The 25,756-nt window shown below is 33.3% G+C and overlaps 1 protein-coding gene across 9 annotated transcripts; it reads left to right on the forward strand.

Annotated features, from left to right (window-relative positions):
• Positions 1 to 25,249, forward strand: ZNF711 (zinc finger protein 711). Of its 9 annotated transcripts, none has more exons than XM_038587808.1 (12): positions 1 to 199; positions 1,921 to 2,048; positions 2,940 to 3,201; positions 3,563 to 3,667; positions 10,027 to 10,584; positions 16,300 to 16,455; positions 17,153 to 17,290; positions 19,347 to 19,484; positions 20,240 to 20,317; positions 20,403 to 20,450; positions 21,916 to 22,059; positions 22,559 to 25,249. In XM_038587808.1, the coding sequence occupies exons 4-12, from the start codon at positions 3,589 to 3,591 to the stop codon at positions 23,734 to 23,736; spliced, it is 2,517 nt and encodes an 838-aa protein (XP_038443736.1). In that variant the 5' UTR covers positions 1 to 199; positions 1,921 to 2,048; positions 2,940 to 3,201; positions 3,563 to 3,588; the 3' UTR covers positions 23,737 to 25,249. The 9 variants fall into 9 exon arrangements, with proteins under 9 accessions (XP_038443736.1, XP_038443735.1, XP_038443737.1 ...); XM_038587807.1 differs by having other exon boundaries at positions 2,940 to 3,196; XM_038587809.1 differs by lacking the exon at positions 2,940 to 3,201.
• Positions 25,250 to 25,756: the final 507 nt, after the last annotated feature.

Raw genomic sequence — 25,756 nt, forward strand, 5'->3', positions numbered from 1 at the left:
AACCTCAGCATGTCGGCCGCGATATAAAGGACAAGGCGGCGCGCCTCCCAGACGCAGAGTAGCTTGTGATTGGCTCGGGCTGCGGAACCTCGGAAACCCGAATGTGAGGACCTTACAGATCCACAGCTGCCGACCCCCGCAGAAATCTGGAGCGCGGTCAGAATCCAACTGGCGGCGGCAGTGGCAGCAGTGGCTGCAGGTAAGGAGACTCCTGGAGAGAAAGTGGAGGGATTTGGGTGCGCTGCGCTTAGTGTCGCCCGTGTGAGGAGAGGCTCACACCCAGCCTGTAGTATAGGGCGTAGGGAACAATGGAAGTGGCGTCTAGTCCCTAAGCTTTGCCTCCTCCTTGGTCTGACAGTTTTTCTCCCTAGCCGCAGCTGGTGACTGGAGGAATTGAGGGAAGTGGAGTGTTTTCCCCCTCAGGCAACCTCTCCTTCCCCTAGGCCAGAACCCCTAGGGGCAAGAGCCGTCGTTGAGACCGTCGGTGGTTTAGGGTGACGGGAAAATGGCGGAAAACAAAACGGTGAATTGAAGAATGCGGCGTCCCCCTGGCATTTTCTCTCCGCGACACCCCCCTAATATTCCTTTCATTCGCCCCTACTTCGCTATCCCCCGCCTGCTGCTTATGGTAACCTTGGAATGCGTGAGGGATGGCGGCGTTTGGGAGGAGGTGGCATCTAATCAGCGTTTTAGGGGGTAGGGAGCAGTCAGAGGCCGAGGGGGGGGGGCGGGTGTGTGCGGCAGTTGTCGCCTCCACTAAAACACCACCATTTTGGTTCCCAGCTGTCTCCCATGTAGCGGGGCTGGGAGAGCGGGAGGAGGATGAGGGGTTGGGCAGCACAGCGTGGGTAGCAGCGGTGGCGACCGCTGCACCAAGTGAGAGGAGAGGAGGGAGGAGGGGAAAGGGTATTCTTGTTGCTTCGCTTTCTGCCTTTCCACGGAGAAGGTTCTCTTGTTTGGTTTAAGATCCAGTCATATGGGTAATATATGAAGGCACGTGTGTGCATTCTGCTCGAGATGATTGAAACTTGGCATGGTCGTGGGAAAGGGAGACTTATGCGGGAAGCGGGCTGCGTCCAAAGCTGCAATACTGCTACTTGTCAGGGCTCCTTTGTCTCCTATCTCTGCAAATACTACTTTCGCATTCTCTTGCTCCGTTGCCTTAAGATTTCTCGTCTACCTCCCACCCTATTTACATCATGAAGAAGCTAGGTCCTGAATGAGCTGTTTGGAGAAGACAGATGAAAGTAAAATGTTTTTTGTTGTTGTTTGCTTTGTGATTTCTGTACCCCGTACGTTGATAGAAAGATGTTTACTTGAAGCGTACTTAGTGGTTATCTCCATTCAGTAAGGATGTGAGATATACTCTTGAGAATACTGAGAAGCCCAGCTATCTATTGGCTATTCAATACTTAACACACTGCTGTTCTCATACCTCATTTATTATTGATCTTATTTAAACTTCATATAAGGGGAAAGGTGCGCCAATATATTTATTTATTTATTCTTACAGTGTGATACTCCCTTATAGTAGTTGCACTATGTGTTAAAATTTTTACACTTCATTGAGCGCTAGTGCAGATTTTTCTCTATTGATTTGGCAAGGATAAAGCTTGCCCTTGGTTGGTTCTCTTTCACTTTCCAAAATGAGATTTAGCTAGTGATTTTTAAATGTGCTTTAGAGAAGATTTGGTTTAATGGAGTGGTGGAATTCTAAGTGTAATAATGTCGCTTATATCGTAGTAGGTAGTTGTTTCTGTTGGAATCCCTTCGGATGCTTTTTAGATGAATGGATTTGAGCACTTAAGCTCTTCTCAACCTCATCCTGCACGTTAAAGTGTAAAGAAAATCCTTAGGTGTGTAAGAGATTTTGTTTAAAATGTTTTAAAATGTCTAATTTTGAATGTATTTTTACAATAGGTAAAGAGAACTTTTTTCCAAAGAAAATAACATAGGTCAGAAGGAAAAATAACAAAAACAAATTGCTGCAGATTTTACTTTACAATATGTAAGAAAATCTACAATTTCTTCAAGACAGTCATATTAAGGTGATTAACAAATTAATGTTTTATTTAATAATTAAACAGAATTAAGTGTTTAAAACATTTTAAGGCATTTGTAATTTGATTACTTATGTAAAGCAAGCAATTATTCTAATTAAAGTTGAAATAGTACACTGTTTTAAATGTTGAAAATAAGTCCTTATGGCATTTTGGTTTATCTCTGTGAACATAGGGGTAGTCTATTTTGAACTCTCTTGACCTCTGATGGTTTCATTTTGGAGGCAGGGAACAATGTGGTATTTGAAAAAAAAAATACAGCCCATAATTTCTAAAAAAATTGTAATTTTGCTCATACATAAAGTAATTTTATTGAATCATTGTATACACAGAAATGACACCTATTGCTGTAGGATTTTTATATACATGATTCAAATGTTATACTCTCCTGCCTCTTGTACACCTGTAGAACTTTAAGGCAAGGAAAAAAATCTTAGTGATCTCCTTACTTAAGGATAAATTAAGGTGTTTTACATGGCAGCTTTCTAAAACTTTAACGATATAACCTCATCTTTTGTGCAATATAACCCAATTTATTAAACACTCCGAAATAAAAATGAGACAAATTTTTTATAGAATTGATACTTTTTGGTGATACTTAGAATTTTATGTTTGAAAGGGAAATACACATATGTAATTATAAGAAATATGCTTAGGGATAGTATTTGACATTAGGTTCCAAGTCTGGTTATCTTAAATATAGGATACATCACTTGAAATGAAATGGAATCCTTGCTTTCAGAACTAGCTTAAAGCTAGCATGACTTTATTAATCTTTAAGGAAGAAAATCAGTTGTACATTTATAAGTAAATGATATTCTGAAAGGAACAATTTGCTAAATGTTTGTATGTGATTGATCTTATCTCTACCATATTTAGGAAGCAGTCATGTTTCTTGAGTCCTCAAAACTATGAGACAAGAGACTGTAGTAGAGTGAGGCCAGAAGTCCTTACTGGCTCAAAGAACTCCAGGGAAACTGGGATAAAACATTTTACATTATAAGTAGAACCCCGGGAGCCAGAGGTGAAACACAAGTTTATCTGCAGAGCTCCGCTGCAGGGCTGAGCTGGGTCTGGAAGAAATGGATGAGAGCCACTGGATGAAATTCACTAATACTAGACACCTGAGTCTTCTAGTAATGTATAAATATCCCAACTATTGTCTGTTGTCATCTTGTTCTTTTTTTTTTATTTTTCTTCTTTTATAACCTACATTTTAATTGGAACGTTAGTGCTACAGTTTTGTTCTTTTGCTCGCTTCTATCACTTCCCCTGTGGCTTGTCACCCTTACTGTGTCTTATTCTCCATTATCTTTGCTTTATTTCCTTTCACGTAGCCCTTCCTTTACTTATTCTTGTCTAATCAAGGTTTTTATTTTCCTTTGTGATGAGATTTGCACACCTGGTTCTAAGGCCTATTTTCCATTGCATTTTTTTTCTCACAACAACTGACTTTTGCTTAAACATATTTAAACTCTTTTAAAACCATTTTTTTTTTACAGATATCTGTGAATGAACTTTGCTAAGTATGGAATCAGGTGGTGGAAGTCTTGGATTGCACACATCAGACTGTAGAATGGCCCATACCATGATTATGCAGGATTTTGGTAAAGCATTTTCTTTGTTGTATTTTTTTCTTTCTTTTTTAAAAGTCAGAACATACTAAATATCAAAACTATATTGAAGAAGGGGGGAATTTATGAAATTTGTTCTTTTGCTAGGAAATTATTTGTAGAGCTCATTTTCTTAAAGATTAAAGCTATGTGACAGTAGTCTACTTAAAATCATTCTTAAAATTTTGTGCAGGGCACCTGGGTAGCTCAGCCAGTGTCTACCTTCAGCTCAAATCATGATCCCAGAACTTTGGAATCTATCCCTGCATCAGGCTACCTGTTCAGAGGGGAGCCTGCTTCTCCCTCTCCCTCTGCCATTTCCCCTGCTTGTGTACTCTTGCTCTTTCTGTCAAATAAATAAATCAAATCTTTAAAAAAATTTGTGGGAATGTTGAAGAAAGGAAACTTGGAATATAGTGGTAATGTGGCATTGAAAATGAAAAAACTCAGCTTAGATAAATAACAACATCAATTCTTGAATGTAAGAAATATTAAATTGTCTTTCTCAAATACATTTTAAATTGTATGTTTGATAAAACTGGAAAAGGACCTACTTCAGTCATTACAAAGAAGTTAGATGCTTATGTAGTGAGATATTGGAAAACCATGCATTAGGTGATTAATTATATTCTGATGAAATATCTTTAGAAAGTTGTTTCTAATAACATTACATCTTTCTTTTTTTTTTTAAAGAAAAGATTCCCTACTTTTGTGGCCAAGTTTTTCAGTAGCCTCTTAACAGTAGTTGTTTTGCTGAAGATGTTAAGACTCTATCACAGCCAACAAAGAAACTGAATTTGGTCAGGGTCAATCTGAATTATAGAAGAGATTGAGGTATCTGAAGTATAAGAGGCAGGAATAAGGTGGTAAGAATTGAAGAAAAGTGGAGTAAGAGTAGAAAAAAACAAATAGTAAATTGGAATAAAAAGTAAACAGAAAATAAGGTATTATGGAATTGTCAAAGATGATATTAGGAATGGATGATCAAAGCTAATAATTAAGAAAATTATTAGAATTAAGAAAATGGTATTACTGTTTTCATATTAATGTTAATATATTATTTTGTCCCTTGTAAAGGCTACAGTATTGAGAGTCAGAAGAACTGGATTCTAGTCTTGGCAGTCCTATTAAACTTGGGCAAATTACTTTATTCACTTCTGTGAGGGGATTGGACTAGATAACCCTAGATACCCTAGATAACTGTCCTCTCCAGTTCTATGATTCCTTGACACTTCTATCTGATGAATAAAGATGTGGTGCATAAATCAAGATTAAATGTGGTGGAGGTTGAGATGACTATGTAGTTAATTGATTAAACTGAAAGGAATCATTGATTCATTCTGTTAAATGAGTCAGAAGTCAATTGTGTTGATTATGGATAACTTAGAAGTGATTTTGAGTGAAAAAAGTACATGAATAAATTCTAGAAGAAGGACAAAGAACTGAAGAGTAAAGATTTCACAAAGAATTTTGTGAATTCTTTGCTAGAGATAGTTTTTAAAATACTGGAACACTTGAACTTCCATATAGTAAAATAAGTTTTGGTTGAAATGTCACCTTTAAATTTTTGCTTTTTAAAAAGGTTTTAAAAATGGAAGAAATACAGCATTTTCTCCATATGATACAAAATTTAATCTACCCTGTAGCATTTGGTGAAGTGACAGACTTCCTTCACTCCTGAAGAAGTTGCCTATTAGCAAGTAAAACCTGATTCCTTTCTAAGATTAAAAAAAATGTCCCTTTAGTGCTGGTGAATGTTTACTTGGTATTCCTCTTACCTTCCTTTTCATTGTTCCTCCTTGATGTCTTAAGATTTAATCAATCCCTTATTACATCTAATGCTTTACTTCCTTTTAGTTCCTAGGGAAGTAGAACATGCATATTGAAATATATTATGCACATTCTTTTTTCTAATTTTTTATTGAGATAATAATTTTTTAAAATTCTTTTATTACTCTTTTTTAACAAACAGCCCCAGGGATAGAGGACCAGGGGAGGGGGGTAGAGGGGAAGTGAGGCCCCAGAGATAATAATTCATATCATACAATTTACCCATTTTAAAGAATACAATTCAGTAGTTTTAGTATACTCACAGAGTTGTGCAAACATCACTGCTACCTAATTTTAGAACATCTTGTCATTGGAAAAATAAAACCTAATACTCATTAGCAGTCACCCCCACCCCTACTCCAGACCTAGGCAACCTCTAATATTTCTATCTATGGATATACCTATCCCAGACATTTCATATAAATAGAACTATACCATATGTGACCTTTTGTGTCTAGCTTCTTTCACTTAGCATCGTTTTCAAGTTTCATCAATATTGTAGCCTGTATCAGTTTCTCTTTAAATTTCTGCCAACATCAAAAGTTAGATATTTGCAATCCCATAAACTAATGATATTTGTGAAACAGAGTCTGGCATACACAGGTAGAGCTAGCCAAGTAAGTATACTATGCATTACAGGAACTCTAAATTCTATAATGTTCTTGGTGGAGATAGGATGGCTACTATGTTAAGAATTTGAAATGTTAATTTAAAAACTCATTAGACCAGTTTCTTTTGAAAGATAATTGAGATTTTTAAAAAATTAAAGATTTTATTCATTTGAGTGATAGTGCAAGAGAGTGAGCATGAGCAGGGGGAGAGGGAGAAGCAGATTCCCCCTGCTGAGCAGGGAGCCAGGCCACCTGACTGGATCTCAGGGTTGAGCAGAAGGCAGACACTTAAGTGACTGAGCCACTCAAGCACCCCTGAGATTTAAAAATTTACATGATTTATGTACTAACTTTGCTTGTGTCTCAGTAAAATGGTTATCCTTGGAATTTGTGCTATTGAATTTAATAGTTAAGACTTAATTGATGCAAAAAGTCTATGTTGCTCTGTGACTTAAATAGCAAAACAGCCTTAGATAGTGGCCCAAAATAGACCCAACAAATACCAAATTTTATCCTATACCTCCTGTGAAATTCCAGGTATTTACATTTAAATGAAATAACTCTAGTAAAATGAGAAATGCTTGAAATGATGACTTATTTCTTACTGTTATTTGGTTATGTAATTGCTTTCACACTTTTTAAAGATGATTTCTCACCATTTATAATTTGTTACCTAGTCAGATAAATTGTTAATGCCATTTAATGCTGCTTATTAAATGCTTTAAAATTTAATTGAGTGATTATGTGATAGATCTTCTTACTCATTTTTTTTTAAGAGAGAGAGAAAGTACACACAAGTTAGGGTAGGGAGAGGGAGAAGGAGAGAGAATCTTAAGGAGGCTCCATGCCCAGTGTGGAACCCAATGTGGGGCTCCCTCTCAAAACCCTGAGATCATGACCTGAGCCAAAATCAAGTCAGTTGCTTAGCCAACTGAGCCTCCCAGACACTCCAGATTTTTTACCCTTTGTTTCTCAAACTGTTCCTTTAATGGTGATTCACTTGGTTAACCTTATAAATTTCTTTAAAAAATAGTCTCTATTGTAAGTAAATTCTATTCTCCTCCTTTATACTGGTAGAAAAAAAGCCAGCCTAGAGTTAAGCAGTAAGTTCAGCCCTCAGCTTGAACCTTGGGCAAGCTTATTTAACTTCCTTAAACCACAGTTCCTACATATTTTTTATAGTTCCTTCATATTTATAAAAGGAGATAATAACACATTATACAGCTGTTCTGAGGCTTAAATGAGATAATATATGTAAAAATATTAGTAGGTTGCTTGGTGCATAGATAGTGCTCAATAAATAGAGCTAGTGTGACGGGCACTGGGGGTTATTCTGTATGTTAGTAAATTGAACACCAATAAAAAATAAATTAAAAAAAATAGAGCTAGTGTGTTGTTAAATAAGTGACTGGAAATTCAATGGATCTAGTAGATGAGCTGATAAGAGGAAAAAGCAAAATTTAATGAGATGTCTTAGATCTTGGTCTTAGTGAACTGCCAGCACCCTATGGAGAACCTGTCAATCCTTGGTCTAGGATACTTGATATTATTATTTAATTCAGCATAAACAAGCATATTTGGATTTATTTTAGTTTAGATTTGTTTTATTTTGACCTGTAAGTTTCTACTAGAGTAGAGGCAGAATCCTCCTAGCCAGGTTAATCTGAATTTAGGCCAGCACCAAGTGTTATTCTATCCTTCCATCATTCCCTAATGTCTATTCTCAAGAACTACACTAACCTCCAGAATTTTCCATATTTTAAGTCTGACTTGTAGAAGGATTTTATAAAATATTAATTTTATTGTTTATATACATAGAATTCCAATACTGTGAGTTTTATAGATTTAATCTTTAATTTGTCCTTGCTAAAATTTGCATTTCTTGTCTGGCTGAATGCTTAATTTGAATCTTCACCAACTCCCCATCTCCAAAATGGTCAGTGGAGAAACAAGTGAATAGGAAGGACTTATTCTATATATATTCCCTTTATCTACCAGATTTTCAAGATTGAGGCTATGTCTTTTTGGGGTAATATGATGGGTTAGGTAAGAGTTTGAGAATACTGAGAACAATACGAAAGGATTGAAAAGAAGATAATTCTGAAAGGTAGCTTTCCCTTCTTGCCTTATCTTTTAATGGATAAGAATATTAATAGTGTCAAAAAAAAATAAAATAAAAAAAAAAGAATATTAATAGTGTCCACTGGTCTCCACTCTAACTTGTTAACTAACTTCTGTAATGAATTGGTTAATAACAATGAACACTGTGTAACAAATGGCACTCTTTCGGGTATGATTTTATAGAAAGTGATCCTTATGTGGAGAAGGCTTTGTATTAGATTATTTAATATAGATAATAGATAATTTTGTTATAATCTGTTCCATAAACTCTATCACTTGTTTCTTGTACACTTCAGTGAGGCAGAATTTGAATTCTTCATGAAAGGATTTTTGCACTTTTACATTTATAAAGGGAATAGGAGTTAGTGTTTACCATGCTACTCAAAAAAAAAGAAAAAAAAAACCAAAACATTGTTTAAAGCTTTGTTCCTGCAGATTTACTAGTTTAGAATTTAGTGCAATTTAGAGATATGAATTTTATCAAACCAAATCTTTGTCTAAAATTAGGTGTTTTTTTTTTTCCCCAAAAAAATCAGGTGTTAAAAGATGCCTTCCACTTTTATAAGAATATAATAATTCTTATAAGCTAAAGAAGTTTAGGGACTTTCATGTTTATAAATGCATATTTTATAATGTGTCCACCTGTCATATTTTACTAACTTAATTAAACATATTAGTACCCATTTATATTTGTGTGTTTTTTTAATTTTAATTTTTTGAAATACAAGACTCATAGGAAGTAGAAAAAAATAGTACATAGTCCCATGTTGCCTGTACTGCTCTTCTTCCAATGGTGACATCTTCTATAACTGTAGTACAATATAAAAACTAGGAAGTTAACATTGTTATATTACTGTTAACTAGACTAAAGACCTCCTTAAGTTTTCACCATTGTTTTTACATATATTCTGTGAGTATATATAGTTCTGTGCAGTTTTATCCTGATACAGATTTTTGTAAACACCCATCACAATAAAAATCTAGAATTATTCTATTACCCTATGTATGCTATGCCAACATCTTTACACACACACACAGACACCTACATTTTTTGTGTGTAAACATGTTTTAATATCTCTGGGAAAATATCTCAGAGTGTTATGGTTGGGTTGTATGGTAAATACATGTTTAGTTTTGTAAGAAAGTGCCATATATTTTCCCTTGGCACTGGGGTGGCTGATACCATTTTACATTCCTGCTAGCAATGTATGAGAGATTGTCTTTGTATCTTCACCAACCTATGGTGTTCTTTTTTTTTATTTTAGTTCTTCTGATATAGTGATATCTCATTGTGGCATTTATGTTTTACTTGAAAATAAAGTGCATTATTTTTAAGGTATTAATTTAGATTTTACTAACACTGTTTTCACCCACCTCCACCCCAGTGCCCGGTTGGTGCTATTTTGTTTGTTTATTTTATTTTTTTTTAATTTTTATTTTTTTATTTATTTATGATAGTCACAGAGAGAGAGAGAGAGAGAGAGAGAGGCAGAGACACAGGCAGAGGGAGAAGCAGGCTCCATGCAGGGAGCCCGATGTGGGGCTGGATCCCAGAATGCCTGGATCACACCCTGAACCTAAGGCAGATACTCAATGACCACTGAGACACCCAGGCGTCCCCCTGGTGGTGGTTTTTATTGCAGTAAGTTGTCAGTGGTTTTTTAAAAATGATAGTGTGGCAAGAACTATTTCATATTTTTAAAATATTTTATGTCATCTGGTACATTAAATATATTACTGTTAATTTAATAAAATAACTTTACTTTTTTTGGATAATTGTTTGTATTATAGTGGCTGGAATGGCTGGTACTGCACATATCGATGGAGACCATATTGTTGTTTCAGTTCCTGAGGCTGTATTAGTTTCCGATGTTGTCACAGATGATGGGATAACCCTTGATCATGGCCTTGCAGCTGAAGTTGTTCATGGGCCCGATATCATCACTGAGACTGATGTAGTAACAGAAGGTGTAATTGTTCCTGAAGCTGTACTTGAAGCTGATGTTGCTATTGAAGAAGATTTAGAGGAAGATGATAGTGATCATATATTGACTTCCGAGCTAATTACAGAAACTGTTAGAGTACCGGAGCAGGTGTTTGTGGCTGACCTTGTTACTGGTCCTGATGGACACTTAGAACATGTGGTCCAAGATTGTGTTTCAGGAGTTGACTCTCCCACAATGGTATCAGAGGAGGTTCTTGTAACTAATTCAGATACAGAAACTGTGATTCAAGCAGCTGGTGGTGTTCCTGGTTCTTCAGTTACTATTAAAACCGAAGATGATGATGATGATGATGATGATGATGATGATGTCAAGAGCACTTCTGAAGACTACTTAATGATATCTTGTAAGTGAAACAAAAGTACAAAATTACTTGGGAGATTGATTTATATGTAACCTTAAAAGGTTTTCTGGGATAGGGGAACAATTCAATAAAAATCATGGGGATAATCTTTTGAAAAATAATTTTTTTCAAAGCTGTGTTGTTGAGATGCTTTTTTGACATTGCTCATATTTTTAATTTACTCAATGAAAATTCATACCCAAAATTAAACAAAATAATGTAATGTAATTAATACCTTAGAGCAGAAAGGAAGGTTCAACAAGAACATTAACTGATAATATTTTTAATGATAAATATATATATTTCAGAGTGGGAAGTTTATGTAGCCACTGCTTTCTTTTTAATATAGCAGGTACTGGAGTTGTCAGTTCAGTTTTGCTTAGGAATTTAAGCATAATATATTAAGAAATGTGTAATTAATTTTTTTATTAAATACTTGAAAAGGAAATCTTAAACTCAGATTGTGCTCTGCAGTTCTCCCTGTGTTTATTTTGTTTGTCTAAACAGCGTGTGTATATTCTGAGCAAAAACACTTTAATGTGTTTATTTCAGATTGCTTTATGATGTCTATAAGACATTCTATCTGAAGGAGGAAGATAGAAGTATCTTGTTCTCATTTTAAGTGGTGGGTTTGCCTGAACAGCAACGATAATAAAATTCTCATGATGAGTTATTGATGGAGCTTGAGGAAGAAGTGGGTCTATTCTTTATAAAATTTGAAGGGATCATGCTGGAAGTAATAAAGATCAGATAAAAACTCCACTTTTTCATGGTGCATTTTTGTTCTTTTCTTTTTAAAATAAAAAAGGATTGATTGGGAAGTACATCAACAGGTAGAGTATACGTATATGTATATAAAGTGATTGTTATATATGTTATCAGTGAATTTAAAACTAAAAAATAAGATTAATTTGTAAATATGATTCTGAAGTCTAGCATGTTAACTTTTTTCCCTCTGTAACCACTTTTGAATATTTACATTTTTTCTAAGGGAATGAGTTAAGCCACTAAAATACTGGCTGTAAATGTTATTACCTTTTTTTTAAAATTGATGTCCATTACTAAAGCAATTCCATATTTAGATCTTAACCTGATGTTAAAAAAACTGTGGTTATTATTATATAAAATAATATGACAATAGTTGGTAGCCTTTCTGTGTATCAAAATAACATTGTGCCTTTAAAAAAGTACCTGTTGAATCAAACTGTTTGATATTAGTTTAAAATTTGACATTATGTGTTTTGAGAATTGTCAAACCTTAACATATCTTCTATGATTTGATTCTGCAAAAGATTAAAAAAAAAGAATTTCTAGAATATTTTAATTTACGATATTTATATTGCCATATGTGTCAAATGCAAAGACTTCTGTCCTACTGTAATAGGAGTAAACTGAAGATTATAAAGAACATGTATTGCTTGAATAATACTGGGACTGCTGTGGGATCATTTTAGGATAAATTTAGACTGGGAATTAACTCCTTAATCATTAGTAAAGAAACAGCAATATATTTTTTTAAACATCTATTTAAAACTTAAGCAGTTTTTTATTGTGGAAAATGGAATATACAAAAACTAAATATTTTTTTATATCACCCATTTTCCCACCACCCATATCCTTCCTTGATCATTTTTGTAATATTTATTATACCCAAATTGGAATTACTCTTTTTTTAAAAAAAGTTATTTATTCATTCATGAGAGATACAGAGAGAGAGGCAGAGACATAGGCAGAGGGAGAAGCAGGCTCTCTGCGGTGAGCCCTATACTGGACTCGATCCCCAGACCCTGGGATCATGCCCTGAGCCAAAGGCAGATGTTCAACCATTGGGCCACCCAGGCATCCCTGAATTAGTTACTTTTTACCAGTGCAATTAGTTACTTTTTACCATTTTCATTTATTTTATTTTATTCTCTTTTGATTTAGTTTTCCCCTTTTTTTCCTTCATAATTTGCACTTCATTTTCTTTACCTCTTGGTTTATCTTGGCCATTGAATCTTACAGGAGTTAAGAGAATAAATTGCCTTCAAGGCCTCAATGTTAATTTAAAAAAGCCTCTTTTCTGTTTATTTTTCTCAGGATAGAGATTTTCAGAGTATCTAAGAAATAAAGTTGAGAACTTAAAACAGGCCATTGTCTTGTTCCTGAGTCCCTAAGTATTCCTATAAGGAAATCTTATCGGTAGCTGAGTTTTAGAAGTAGGGAGTTTTGTCTTCTCTCATATCTAAGGGGTGTCTGAGGTTTCTCTCCTTTCAGTCTAAATGTCACAAATTATTTATCTTAGCAGTTGGTTAAACTTTCCCACTTGTGCTTAAGTAACTTGGAAATTAATATAGAATAACTGTATCTGTCTAAAATTATCGTAGGTGTGCTCTTCTTTAAAAATATCTAACATCTCTAAGACATTTATGGGTGATGATTTCCTTTATAAAAGCTGCACTGGAAGAGGGAAGTTCCATTAAATAATGAACCAATATAATGCATTCAAATTGTTTTTTACCTATAAAATCAGTTTAGATTTCTTTTGGGAACATAATCTTATAGAAAACAAAATGTCTTGGTAGGGTCATTATGGGAGATCTCATCAAACCTTACCAATTTCAAGGGTAAAAAAAGAAAAGTTAATATCTTTGTATTTTTTTAATATAATGGCTTTATTGAAGTATGATTCACATGCCATCAAATACACTGTTTAAAGCATGCAGTGATTTTTAATATATTCACAGCATTGTATAACGATCACCACAATCCATTTTAGAATGTTTTCTTCACTCCAAAAAGAAACCCCATGCCCTTTAGCAGTCACTTCCCCACATACCACTTCCCCTTCCTGACAACCACTGTCTGTCTCTATAGATTTGCCTATTCTTAACATTTCATATAAATGGAATCGTGTAATTCGTGGCCCTTTGTGTTTGGCTTGTTTCACTTAGCATAATGCTTTCAAGGATTATCCATATTGTAGCATGTGTCATGTGTCAGTACTTCATTCCTTTTCATTACTAATATTTCATTATAAGGATATACATTTTATTTATCCATTCATCAGTTGATGGGCATTTGGGTTGTTTCTACTTTTTGGCTATTATGAATAATGCTATGAAGGCTCATGTACAAGATTTTGTGCAAATATTTTCAGATCTCTTGGGTATACACCTGGGAGTAGAGCATCTTTGCAATCTAAATATTACTAACTTCTGTTTGTTTCAGTGCTGTGAAATACAGATCCTTTACATATTGCCTGACCCCATCTCTGTGATTCATCAATATACTCTATACTGATAATAACATACCTACCATATAATTTTGGTAGATGTAACATAAAAGTGGTACAGTAAAAAGCCTACTCAGCTTTTAAAAGGAATATTGAATTTGTAATCAGATTGTGCTATTGAGCTATATAAAAGAATATTGAACATTGGCAAACTTGCCAACAATATATCTTACTGTTTTATGTTACATTTAGCACCAGTAAACTCTGTGATGTGTATACCATTGCCGGCTATTACTGTCTGGAATGTCATGTGAGTTTAGAAACCACACTGTGGGACTTGGATATTGCAAACCTTACAACAAGCTAAAAAGTTAAGCCTTAATTTAGAGTATTTTGAGTATTATATGCATTAAGAAGATCTTTGAGGATCTATTTCTAAAATTACTTAGTTGCCTATTAAGTCTTTGTTAACTTTATACTTTCTATAACAAGGAATATAGAAAAAAATCTTGGTTAAGTTGATGATTTATCTCTTAAAACTGCACACTAACATCCTTAATAACATTATCATCTTCCATGAATTAAAATGCAAAACCAGTTTGGTTACTTTTAATACATTTCAAAAATGTTCATCTGAAGAATCTAAGTAGAAAATAATGGATACCTTAAACTATGGGCGTTAAGGCATGGTATAAATGGAATCGGGATAGCAACAGTTATTTCAGTACTTAAAGTAAAAGCTATGATACCAAATTATTGAGAAGTGACCAAAAATGTGTATTTCATTTCATGAGCTTTAATTTTATGAATTATAGCTTTAATTCAGTTTGCTACAGAAGGAACTATGGTCACTTTAAACCTTTCAATTATAATAAAGCAGTATTTATCCAATGGGAGTATTTTCAGTATTTTATTAATTTACTGTAAGTTATTCCAACTTAAATTCGTGTTTTGGACACTTTTTGAGGTTTTTGTATATCCTATGTCTTTATTTTCAAGAATGGGAAAACACTTTCTGAAAGCCTAGCTTTCATCTTTTAATGTTTTTTGTGATGTCATTAATTCAACATATTTTAAAAGAGAAGCTATTAAATCAACACTATCCGATACTTCATCTTTTTTTCTTTCATTTTAATCTGTCCCATTGTCGAAAAGAATTTTACCAAAAATCATAGTAATAGAATTAGGGGCTATGATGGAATTAAAGTATTTAATCTATTTATTTTGATCATTTAGGTTCTTTCATAGTCTATTTGAACTATTAAATAGTATAGAATCACTTATATTTTATCAAAAAGTTAAAGTAGCTTTGCATTGTAAAAAGAATTGCTGAAACTTTCTTTCACCATTTTGAAAGGCTAAAAGAATGTTTTTGAATTTGTATATATCAGATTTGAAACTGAGGTAAGGAAGAAAAACAAAAAAAAAAAGAAACTGAGGTAAGGGAAATCTAGACTTTGACTTATTTAGATCTCATTTTCTAAGAGTACTGCATTAATACCTTTTTAATGTCACTTTATTCATTTTTCAGAGGATCTAGAATTGTTTAGATATAGTCAGAAGCTTTAAGATTTTATGTTTCATGTATGATACCATGATATACATAATAGGAAGGAGCAGATTTTCAATTAGATTACATTTCAGTTTTCATATGTACAAGCATTGAAATAAAAAATGGTAGGCATATAATATTTGGGGGAATATATTGTTTAACATTTATGGTCAAAGAACAAAGTTTATTAATATATATTTATTCCATAGATTGTGCATTGTATTCATGTGAAGATAAAGGTTATTCTTAAAGACTGTAGAGCAGAGAATAAAAATTTTAAGTATATACTTAAAATGTAAGCAATATTTTCAAATATTGTTGCTTTACCTTTATGATTTTGGAGTCTAGCATATGTAAGTAAATATAGAAGTATGCAAAATTACTGGTTTCAAGTTGTCTTCCATTGACTCAACAGAAATTAAAAGCATTATGATTTTATCTTTATAATTTCTGAAAAGCCTTTTTTATAAAATAATTCAGCTGTTTTCTGTTTCCTCTTTTCCAATTCTAGATTTCATATGCTAATTGGTTTTAGAAATACTGATATTTGGGAATTATTGTTTATATGAACTTATTTTATGAGTACTATGTGTTTTATGTTCTGATTTTTCTGATATTAATTTTGATGTTAGAATTTAACTTAAAATGTTTAATGTAATGGAAGATAATTTAATCATTTCCCAAACCATTTTAATAAAGCTCTATGATTATTAAGTATTTCATATATAAATTAAAATCTCTGAATAAGTTTTTATATAGTTATGATCATGTAATATATCTGATCTCATATAGTGTTTTCGTGAAATGTTCCACTTTTGGTGGTTGCATAATAAGTCATTAAGTCAATATGGTGGATAGGTGATTAACACATTCATGTTGCACTTATGCTTAACATCCATTAAATGTCAAATGTACTTTTTGACTAAAATATTTTCTTCTTTATATTTTACAGTGGATGATGTTGGGGAAAAATTAGAACATATGGGGAACACACCATTAAAAATCGGCAGTGATGGTTCACAGGAAGATGTTAAAGAAGATGCATTCGGTTCAGAAGTAATAAAAGTGTATATATTTAAAGCTGAGGCTGAAGATGATGTTGAAATAGGTACAAAGACTAATCTTAATTTATTGCTATAATAGGAATTAAAACTACTTCTTATCTTTTCTGGCAACTATTCTGAAATTGTCTTTAAAATGCAGATTTTTTTATAGGTTTCTTTGGAGATGGAATATTAAAAATTGTATCTGAATAAAAAGCAGGAATGCAGCATGTGTCATTCTTAGATTCTTCCAACATAAGTAGAATATTACATTTGGAACTATCAAAACAAATGAGGGGAGAGAATTTGATTTAGAATAGGAAGTTATATTGAGTATTTAAGGGCAAGCTAAAGGCTAGAACCAGGCTGCTTAGATTTTAATCCTAGTTCTGCCATTTAACTGAGCGGCTATTGGTGAGTTACTTAACCGCCTCTGTCTCAGTTTCCTTATCCGTGAAATGGCCATAATGATAGTAAGTACCTCATAGGGCTATTGTGAGGATTAAACAGGCAAAATACATGTTAAAGACCTATATAGTGCTTGGCAAGTGTGTAATGTAAATGTTAACATTTGCTGTTAGTTCTCAGTGGTTATTGCAAATTTCTAGTGTAATTTATAAGAAAATTGTCTTGACACTTAGAAATTTATATTGGAATATTTTGAGGACATTTTTCTAAAGGAAAATATTTCTTATATCCTTCTTAATTCAGGGAATTATTCCATGATACTTTTCTATTTTGATATGTGATTTAATTTTTAAGGTGGAACAGAAATTGTCACAGAGAGTGAGTACACCAATGGACATTCTGTAGCTGGAGTGCTTGACCAGAGCCGAATGCAGCGGGAGAAGATGGTTTACATGGCAGTTAAAGATTCTTCTCAAGAAGAAGATGATATTAGTAAGATATCAGTACAAGGGCACTGTGGTGACTTGTCAGTAGCCATCATGCATTCTTTAAAAAAATTAAGCAGTCTCAAAGCTACAAACACTATATAGGAACAAAGTTCAATAAAATTAAGTCTGAATTTTGCTGTCATTAATTTAAAAGGAAAGTGTCCTTTTGACCATTCATGCATACGTGTATTGTTCAAATCAGCAAACATGAAATGCTATGTGTCTCAGATACTAAGGATATAGAGATAAACAACAAATGGTTCCTGACTTTATTAGAGCCCACAAATATATATGGAATTAGTGGGAATCTATTTTGTATGTTATTGGATATGTTGTATATACCTCCTCTCTGAGGTAGGTGGTATTATCTTTGTTTTATGAAAGGAAAAAATGCTCAGGGATGTTAAAAAATTGCCCAAGATCATTTTAATATTAAGTGAGGAATGTGCGGTTTCAAATTATATCTGTCTAACTCTACTGCCAGTGTTCTTTCCACATGGCAGTGAACACTGTTGGCCTCTCTCTGGATTTAGCAGTGAATGGGCCAACTGGTTGTTTTCCTTCTGTCACCTAAGGATTAGATAAGTAAGTATTCTTCCTAATAAGTTAAGCTGCCAGGATCTTTACTTATTATGCCTTTGATGGTCTTCAAGTAGTTGCTGCTTAAGGTTTCTTGGGGGCTGAGTACCATAGGGTAAAAATAACCACTCAGATTTCCTATCCGGCCATGCTGCCCTTTTCCTTATGAAGACATGTTCCTTTCTGCCTACTTTCTTCTCATCTCAGTGTAACAATGCAACCCTTCCCTAAGGCTTCTTCTATCTTTGTGACATGCTGAGATAAAAACTATCTATTTTGTTTTGCTCTAGAAGGGCAAGAACCTCCACTTCAGTACATTGCATTGATGATACTCAGCTTTTCCTATACTGCACTCTGATCTCCACTCCTCAGATTTCCTTCCCTAGAAGCCATGGGAAGCTGAATTCCAATCCCAAACATGAATAATACACCACAGTTGAAAACATAAAAACAAGTAAATCTAGAGGATTTCATTGAAGAGGAAAATAATTTCTAGTTGGTCTCTAAATTATTATTATTTTTTACTCATTGATCAGTAGAGGGGCACAATAGAAGGTGGGAGACTGAAGCTTAGGTTAGATGATGCCAGAATTCCTTGGGGATGTGGAAAACTTAGATCAGTGACTCTTTCTTGTCAGTTGAAAGAAGGGAAACTTGGGAGAAGAGGGACACTTTCTCCCCACATTTTTTCCACATTTCTTCTGTGGTGACTAGACGATCCCGGTATGTGAATCAAAGGAAAAGCATAAATTCAAGCCAATTTTTTACTTAACAGCTTAAATCTAAATGGGTTCAATCATATAAAATATGTTAAATGACCCTCTAGGTTTAAATTTTTTACACCAATATTATATATTTTTTTTTAAAATAAGCCTCATTTAATGCTTTTTTTTTCTGAAAATCCTGCCTCTTAAAGGGTGTCCACCTATTTGTGAGCACCAGCTTATGTGTGATTTTAATTAATTCAATCTAATTATTTTATTTAATATTTTCTTCAATTACTAGTGTTTTTGACTACTTTCTTTGCATGTACAGTACTGAATTTACATTACAGTATGTGGGATAGCAAGGACCACTTTCTAGTATTGATTCTGTGGGAAACGCTTTCTGAGTTCCAAAGAACAATCAGGCAGAATTATGGACTGAAACCTATTTTACAAATTTGTAATGCCCAATGGACTGTAAAATCAGTCAGTATATTTCAGGCGCACATGTTTATATATTATATATATATTATGTTATTACATATATATTATTATATATAATCTAAAAGTCATTTTCATAGGATAGGTTCTAAGAGGAGAATAAGAGTTTTGATAAATGATTGTCTCCTAGTGGCACTAGTCTCCAAAGTGCCTAACATAATTTTTAAATTAACCAAATTGAAATCTTGACATTTGAAAGATATAAACTGTTTGGAATTTTTTACCCATTTATTAAATATTTGGGGTTATAAACAAGCAATTATTTCTAAAATTTAGGTTGCGCTGAAATAGCAGATGAAGTTTACATGGAAGTCATTGTAGGGGAAGAGGAAGGAACTTCTCTCCCTGAGACTCAGCTTGAGGACTCTGATGTTAATAAAACAATTGTCCCTGTTGTCTGGGCTGCGGCATATGGTAGGACACTGGCATTTTTTCACCTGATAAGTACATATCTATTTGATCAGCCTTTAGATCATTAAATATGCTGTGCTAGTGCCCCCCATGAGTTGACTAATATAAAATGTTTTGCTGTGGACTGATTAATCTCTAGGTACTTACATGATTTTCCTACCATATATCTTATGTTACTTAAAATGAGCCTTGCTTAATGCATTGTTGTTTTTCAGTAGGATTTATTTAAAATCCTACCTGTATAAATGAGTACCAAAAAGTTTTATTTTTCTAAAATAGGAATATCCTTTGAAAATTGATCCTTCCCTTTTTTCAAAAACTTATTTCATGTATTAACACCACAAAAAACATTTTGGGGGTTTGAAAAGAAACAGAAATCCAGGTATGCTCTTCTACAAAATACCTAATGGAAGGTAAATTTATCAAGTTTTTTTTTTCTTTCACATTTTACCTCATTCCTACTTAATTTACAAGATGGTCCAGGTATATTCTTTACTTTGAAAATTTTTGGTGTTCAGATGCATTATCTTATCTTGGTTTATGGTCCAGGTATACTCTTTACTTTGAAAAATTTTCGTGTTCAAATGCATTATCTTATCTTGGTTTCTCCAAAGGTTCATTCATTCAACAGTCATTTATTGAGCATCTTCAGTTTTGAGTGTATTCTGCAGAAATATCTATTCGGTTTTTATTTAAAATGTAAGATTGTTCTGGATGTTAACAATTCCAAGGATGCTAACAGTAGCCCTTATTTTCAGTGCGTGAAATAATATCTAATCTATGGGAGTGGAAGAACTCAACAAAAAAAAATAATAATCCAAGGAACAGTGGTCAAAGTAAGATTTTTGTAGATTAAGATGTGATCCACTAGTAATCATTATACTTAACAATTCAGTTTTTAATTAGTCTTTTTTTTTCTAGGAGATGAAAGAAGAGTTTCCCGGAGGTATGAAGATTGTCAAGCATCAGGTGAGAGAGCATTATATGTGAGATGTAAGTTAAATAGCCAGTTTCATATACTGCATGGAAAAGAAACAGTTATTTGTGTGTACAGACACATATGTTAGACTTCTACCTGGTCATATCTTATCTAGTTACATAGGAGTTTGCCTCTTTTGGAATCAATTAATTTATATACAGATATAACGTGTATTATTCTGCGAATGTAATTCATTTTAGATTTATCTCAAGATAAAAATGTTGGGCAACTTACAACATGAATCTTAAAGGATGCTGTGGAGAAAATTATAAAATAGAAGTTGTTTAGACAAAAAAGTAAAAATTTACAACTACTTGTAATGTATTCATTGGGCAGAACTGTTTTCTTAATTTCTGTGGCAACCAATAGACATATATAACTTAAATAAAACCCATGTGTCAGCTTCATTTTTCTTTTGAGCTATAATACATACTCCATATAGCGTTATTCCATGGTTGATAGTTTTTTTTTATTTTCTTAATAAAGAGACTTTGTCTCATGGTAAAATGTCTGACTCTTCTGTTCCTACCTTTAGGAGATACTTGACTCTAAATTTAAACGTAGATATCAGAGGAATTGATTAGAGGCATACATCAGCACAGCATATAGGCTAAATGGCTTCACTGGTATTTATTTATTTATTTATTTATTTATTTATTTATTTATTTATTTGGAGAGAGGGAGAGAGTGCAGAGGGAGGAGGTACAGAGGGAGAGGGACAAGCTGACTCTGCACTGGATGTGGAGCCCAACATGAGGCTTGGTGCAGGGCTCAATCTCACAACCCTGAGATCATGACCTGGGCTGAAATCAAGAGTCAGATGCTTAACAGACTGTGTTGCCCAGGACAGGTCTACATTTTTAAGCTAAATTGCATAACAAAACAGATTTGTGAGAACTGAAATGTTATTAAGTACTTTATTCTGTATATGCTAATGCCACTGAATGTGGTAAATTGCCTGCCACATCTATCTTAGTCTTTACAATCATTCTTAACTTTTTACATTAATTGAATTATTCTAAAGCATCTATATAAGAGACATATTGTTTGTTCCATATTACACATAGTCACCATAACCATATTGGTTCACTGACACATGTATATTTCTTTGCTGAGTTTCTTTAACTTCATCAGCTTTCATTGGTGAGAAATTTAATGATGCCAGTATTTTGTTTGGGCCATAAAAGTCTCTCATGTCACATTCACCTTATTAATTTATTGCTTTAGGGTAAATAAATTGAGATATTTTAAAGCTAATTTCACATGATATCCTAATTAAAGTGTTTACAATTATGTGTGTGTGTGTATAAGGGCATAAAAGAGAGAATACGATATACTTTGTGAAATTTAGCACCATGATGGCAACTTAATGCCATGTCATCTCTAGTAATTCATCTAACCAAAACCAAAAAGTATAAATGTTATGTAATTTAATAGTGTATCAATTTTTTCCAGGAAATACCTTGGACTCAACATTAGAAAGCAGAAGTAGTACAGCAGCACAGTACCTTCAAATTTGTGATACCATTAATACAAATAAAGTACTTAAACAAAAAGCTAAGAAGAGGAGAAGGGGAGAAACCAGGCAGTGGCAAACAGGTAAAATACTAATACTTTGCTTTATGATTATGATCATGATTTGAAATGTGGAAGTCATTTTTTTTTGTAAGCAAAGGAAAAAATCAGTTGTTAGAGTGTATTCCCACTTCCATATACTTGTCTGTGTTTGATTTAAATAGTTGAGTTTTTAAAAAGTATTTTACTGGTCCTTAATAAAACTATGCTTGTTTTCTCTTTCCCCAAATGATGTTTACAAAGAGAATTTTCGGGTTGGTTTCACAATAAAAGGTGCCTGTTTCTGGTTTACAAAATGTATATAGCATTTTAGCAGGTGAGTATTCTATAGCACAGTGATGCTTATTACTTTTTAATGAGCTATTTTATAATAAGTTACTTTTAATGTGCATTTTATCCTACAGGATTTTATTCTACTAGTATAGTTCTCACACTGTGAATGTCAGCTAATTTTGGTACCTTTGTTGTAAAAACCTTTAAAACATCTGGCCAAATGTCACAACTTCCTTTTTTTTTTATCTAGCTGTTATAATAGGCCCTGATGGACAGCCCCTGACAGTATACCCTTGCCATATTTGCACAAAAAAGTTTAAATCCAGGGGATTCTTGAAAAGACACATGAAGAATCATCCTGATCATTTGATGAGAAAAAAATACCAGTGTACAGATTGTGACTTTACAACTAACAAGAAAGTGAGTTTCCATAACCACTTGGAAAGCCATAAGCTTATAAACAAAGTTGACAAAACCCATGAATTTACAGAATACACACGAAGATACAGAGAGGCTAGTCCACTGAGTTCAAATAAACTTATATTAAGAGACAAGGAGCCGAAGATGCACAAGTGCAAATACTGTGACTATGAAACAGCAGAACAAGGACTGTTAAACAGACATTTACTGGCTGTTCACAGCAAGAATTTTCCTCATGTTTGTGTTGAGTGTGGGAAGGGCTTTCGACATCCTTCTGAACTCAAGAAACATATGAGAACCCATACTGGTGAGAAGCCATATCAGTGTCAGTATTGTGTCTTCAGGTGTGCAGATCAGTCAAATCTGAAAACTCACATTAAGTCTAAGCATGGTAACAATTTACCATATAAATGTGAGCATTGTCCTCAAGCATTTGGTGATGAGAGGGAGCTTCAACGCCATCTGGATTTGTTTCAAGGACATAAGACACACCAGTGTCCTCATTGTGACCATAAGAGTACCAACTCAAGTGACCTTAAGCGGCACATCATATCTGTCCATACTAAGGATTTTCCTCACAAATGTGAGGTGTGTGAAAAAGGTTTCCATCGTCCTTCTGAGCTCAAAAAGCATAGTGATATACATAAGGGTAGGAAGATTCATCAGTGTAGGCACTGTGACTTTAAAACATCAGATCCATTTATCCTTAGTGGTCATATTCTTTCAGTTCATACTAAGGATCAGTCATTGAAGTGTAAAAGGTGCAAGAGAGGGTTCAGACAACAAAATGAGCTCAAAAAACATATGAAGACCCACACTGGAAGAAAGATCTACCAATGCGAGTATTGTGAATATAGCACTACAGATGCATCTGGCTTTAAACGACATGTGATATCAATACATACAAAAGACTACCCACACAGGTGTGAATTCTGCAAGAAGGGATTCCGAAGACCATCAGAAAAAAATCAGCATATTATGAGGCACCACAAGGAGGCTCTTATGTAATAAGATCAATATAAAGCTATTTCAAAAATAGGATATGCTACATGGGAGGAAAATTTCATGAACTGTTTCATCTAGTTCCAAAGCTTGATAGTAAATCATAACTTTACATTCTTTGTATTAGAGATCTTGAAATATTTGAATTGACAGGGGATTTCATTGCCCTTTGAAAATTACTTAAAGAATTTAAGAAGCACCATAGAATGGTTGCAGAAAAACTCTTAAGTGTCTATTTAATAGTATTATATGCATAATTAAACTACAGAAGGGCAAAGCAAAGACAATAACTTTATTTGGCTGATCATACTAGAGATAAATGTTTCTGAAAAGATCATATTTAGTTGAGTTTAGCAATGTTTTGCTGTGGCAAGCAAGTCTCACTTTTATGTGATTTTAGAAATAAGGTGGGGCAAGAAAATACAGTCATCCATCAGTCACTTAGTCATTGAGCCTTTTTTATGGCACCTGAAAATTGATTTCCAGAAATGCAAAAGTTTTATGTATTCATTAAAAGAAATTTCGCTGGAAAACAGATTATACTAATTCAATACTATTAAAGAGATTTTCTGAGCTGCTAAGATTTTATTACAGGATGGGATGTTTAAAATACAGCATTCTTTGGAAGTCTAAAATGGAATCTAAGATTAAAGTTCCCTTTTTTCTGATGTTCAAGTTGATTTTTCAGTATGGCATATATGACAAAAGTATATTTGAGTCAGATGTGGCTTTCTAAAACAGATGCAACAGTAGTGTTGCAAATAAAGTTAGCACTATATTTCTTTACGATCTAAAGATTAAATTGAGAGAACACAGTTTTCTTAAATATGTTGTTTAGAAGTTTCTTTTTAGGGCAGTCTCAGCAAGTATGATTGTTCTAGTCTTACTTGCTTTAATGGTTATAGGTGCAATTTTATGCCATTATTGAAAATTTTTATTTTTAAAATCTATATGCCATATTATTAACATGCATTTTCAATGTGAGGCAGCATAAATGCAGTATTTAACAAAACTCTGTGTTGCCAATAGAGTTTGGAGGTGGATATTCAGTTTACAGTGTATAAATTTAAAGTATGCATCCTTTTAACAACGCTTTGTGTTAGCATGCTGCAAATCAAAATGGCGCTTAATATAAAAAGCTGGTTTAGGGAAATTTAATTAAAATCCTGTTCATAAATGTAATGCATATGATGTGTACTTTTAAGTTATAGTTGCTTCATGTTTACAATCAGCTGTTCAACATAATTAAAATGTAATTTTACTTTATACTATATTGTGGTTTTGTGTTTGAAGTAATGTTCACCTTTCTGTTTTTGCACCAGATAAGAATCTGTTCCTTGAGAATAAATTTTTTATCTTTCTTAACTTCAGAATATTAAATTTGGAAAATTTTAAATAGTGTGTTATGTGGCTGTAAATGATGTACACGCTGTAAAATAAGATTGTCATTGTTATGTGGGATTATTATTTCTAAATGTTACTCATTGAAATGAGCATATAATAAAAAGCATTTATTGCACTTCAAGGTTTTATGAATTTATTTAAAGTTTGTTGTAATGTTCACTCTTTGTTAAAAGACTTTTTACTTAAAATTGCTTGTGAGTAATTTGGTCCACAATTTAATGTCTTGTAGATTTTGTGCATTAACAACAACATGAGCTAGGAACTTAAACAATTATGATGACTATGGCATGATTATTCCTCAAAAATGTATATTTCTGCTAAAACCATGATGAAATACTGTAAAGGTGCTCATCTTAAGATTTGGGATTTAGTATTATAGAGAAAACTAAAAAATCCTAACCTAAGTAACACAGTCCCGAGAAAAGGAATCTAATTATGTTCCAAATAGACCAATATACATTCAAAAGGAGAAGCATTAAATCAAGTATTTGGGAAAGATTTCTGTAAGTGAGTGTAAAAAATAACCTGCTATATTCATACCAGTCAACATTCAATAGAATTAATGTACCTAGATATATAGCCTTGTTGCTTAAAATTGTCAATTGGGTTAATTATTCTTTAA

Source organism: Canis lupus, chromosome X, assembly GCF_011100685.1.
Source record: "Canis lupus familiaris isolate Mischka breed German Shepherd chromosome X, alternate assembly UU_Cfam_GSD_1.0, whole genome shotgun sequence".
Taxonomy (NCBI): Eukaryota; Metazoa; Chordata; class Mammalia; order Carnivora; family Canidae; genus Canis; species Canis lupus.

Excerpts from the sequence above, each read along its gene's own strand:
- ZNF711 (XM_038587808.1), top strand. The coding sequence starts at position 3,589 with ATGGAATCAGGTGGTGGAAGTCTTGGATTGCACACATCAGACTGTAGA. Across the intron at positions 10,585-16,299 it reads AGACTACTTAATGATATCTT|TGGATGATGTTGGGGAAAAA; the intron begins GTAAGTGAAACA and ends TATATTTTACAG. Across the intron at positions 16,456-17,152 it reads TGAAGATGATGTTGAAATAG|GTGGAACAGAAATTGTCACA; the intron begins GTACAAAGACTA and ends TTAATTTTTAAG.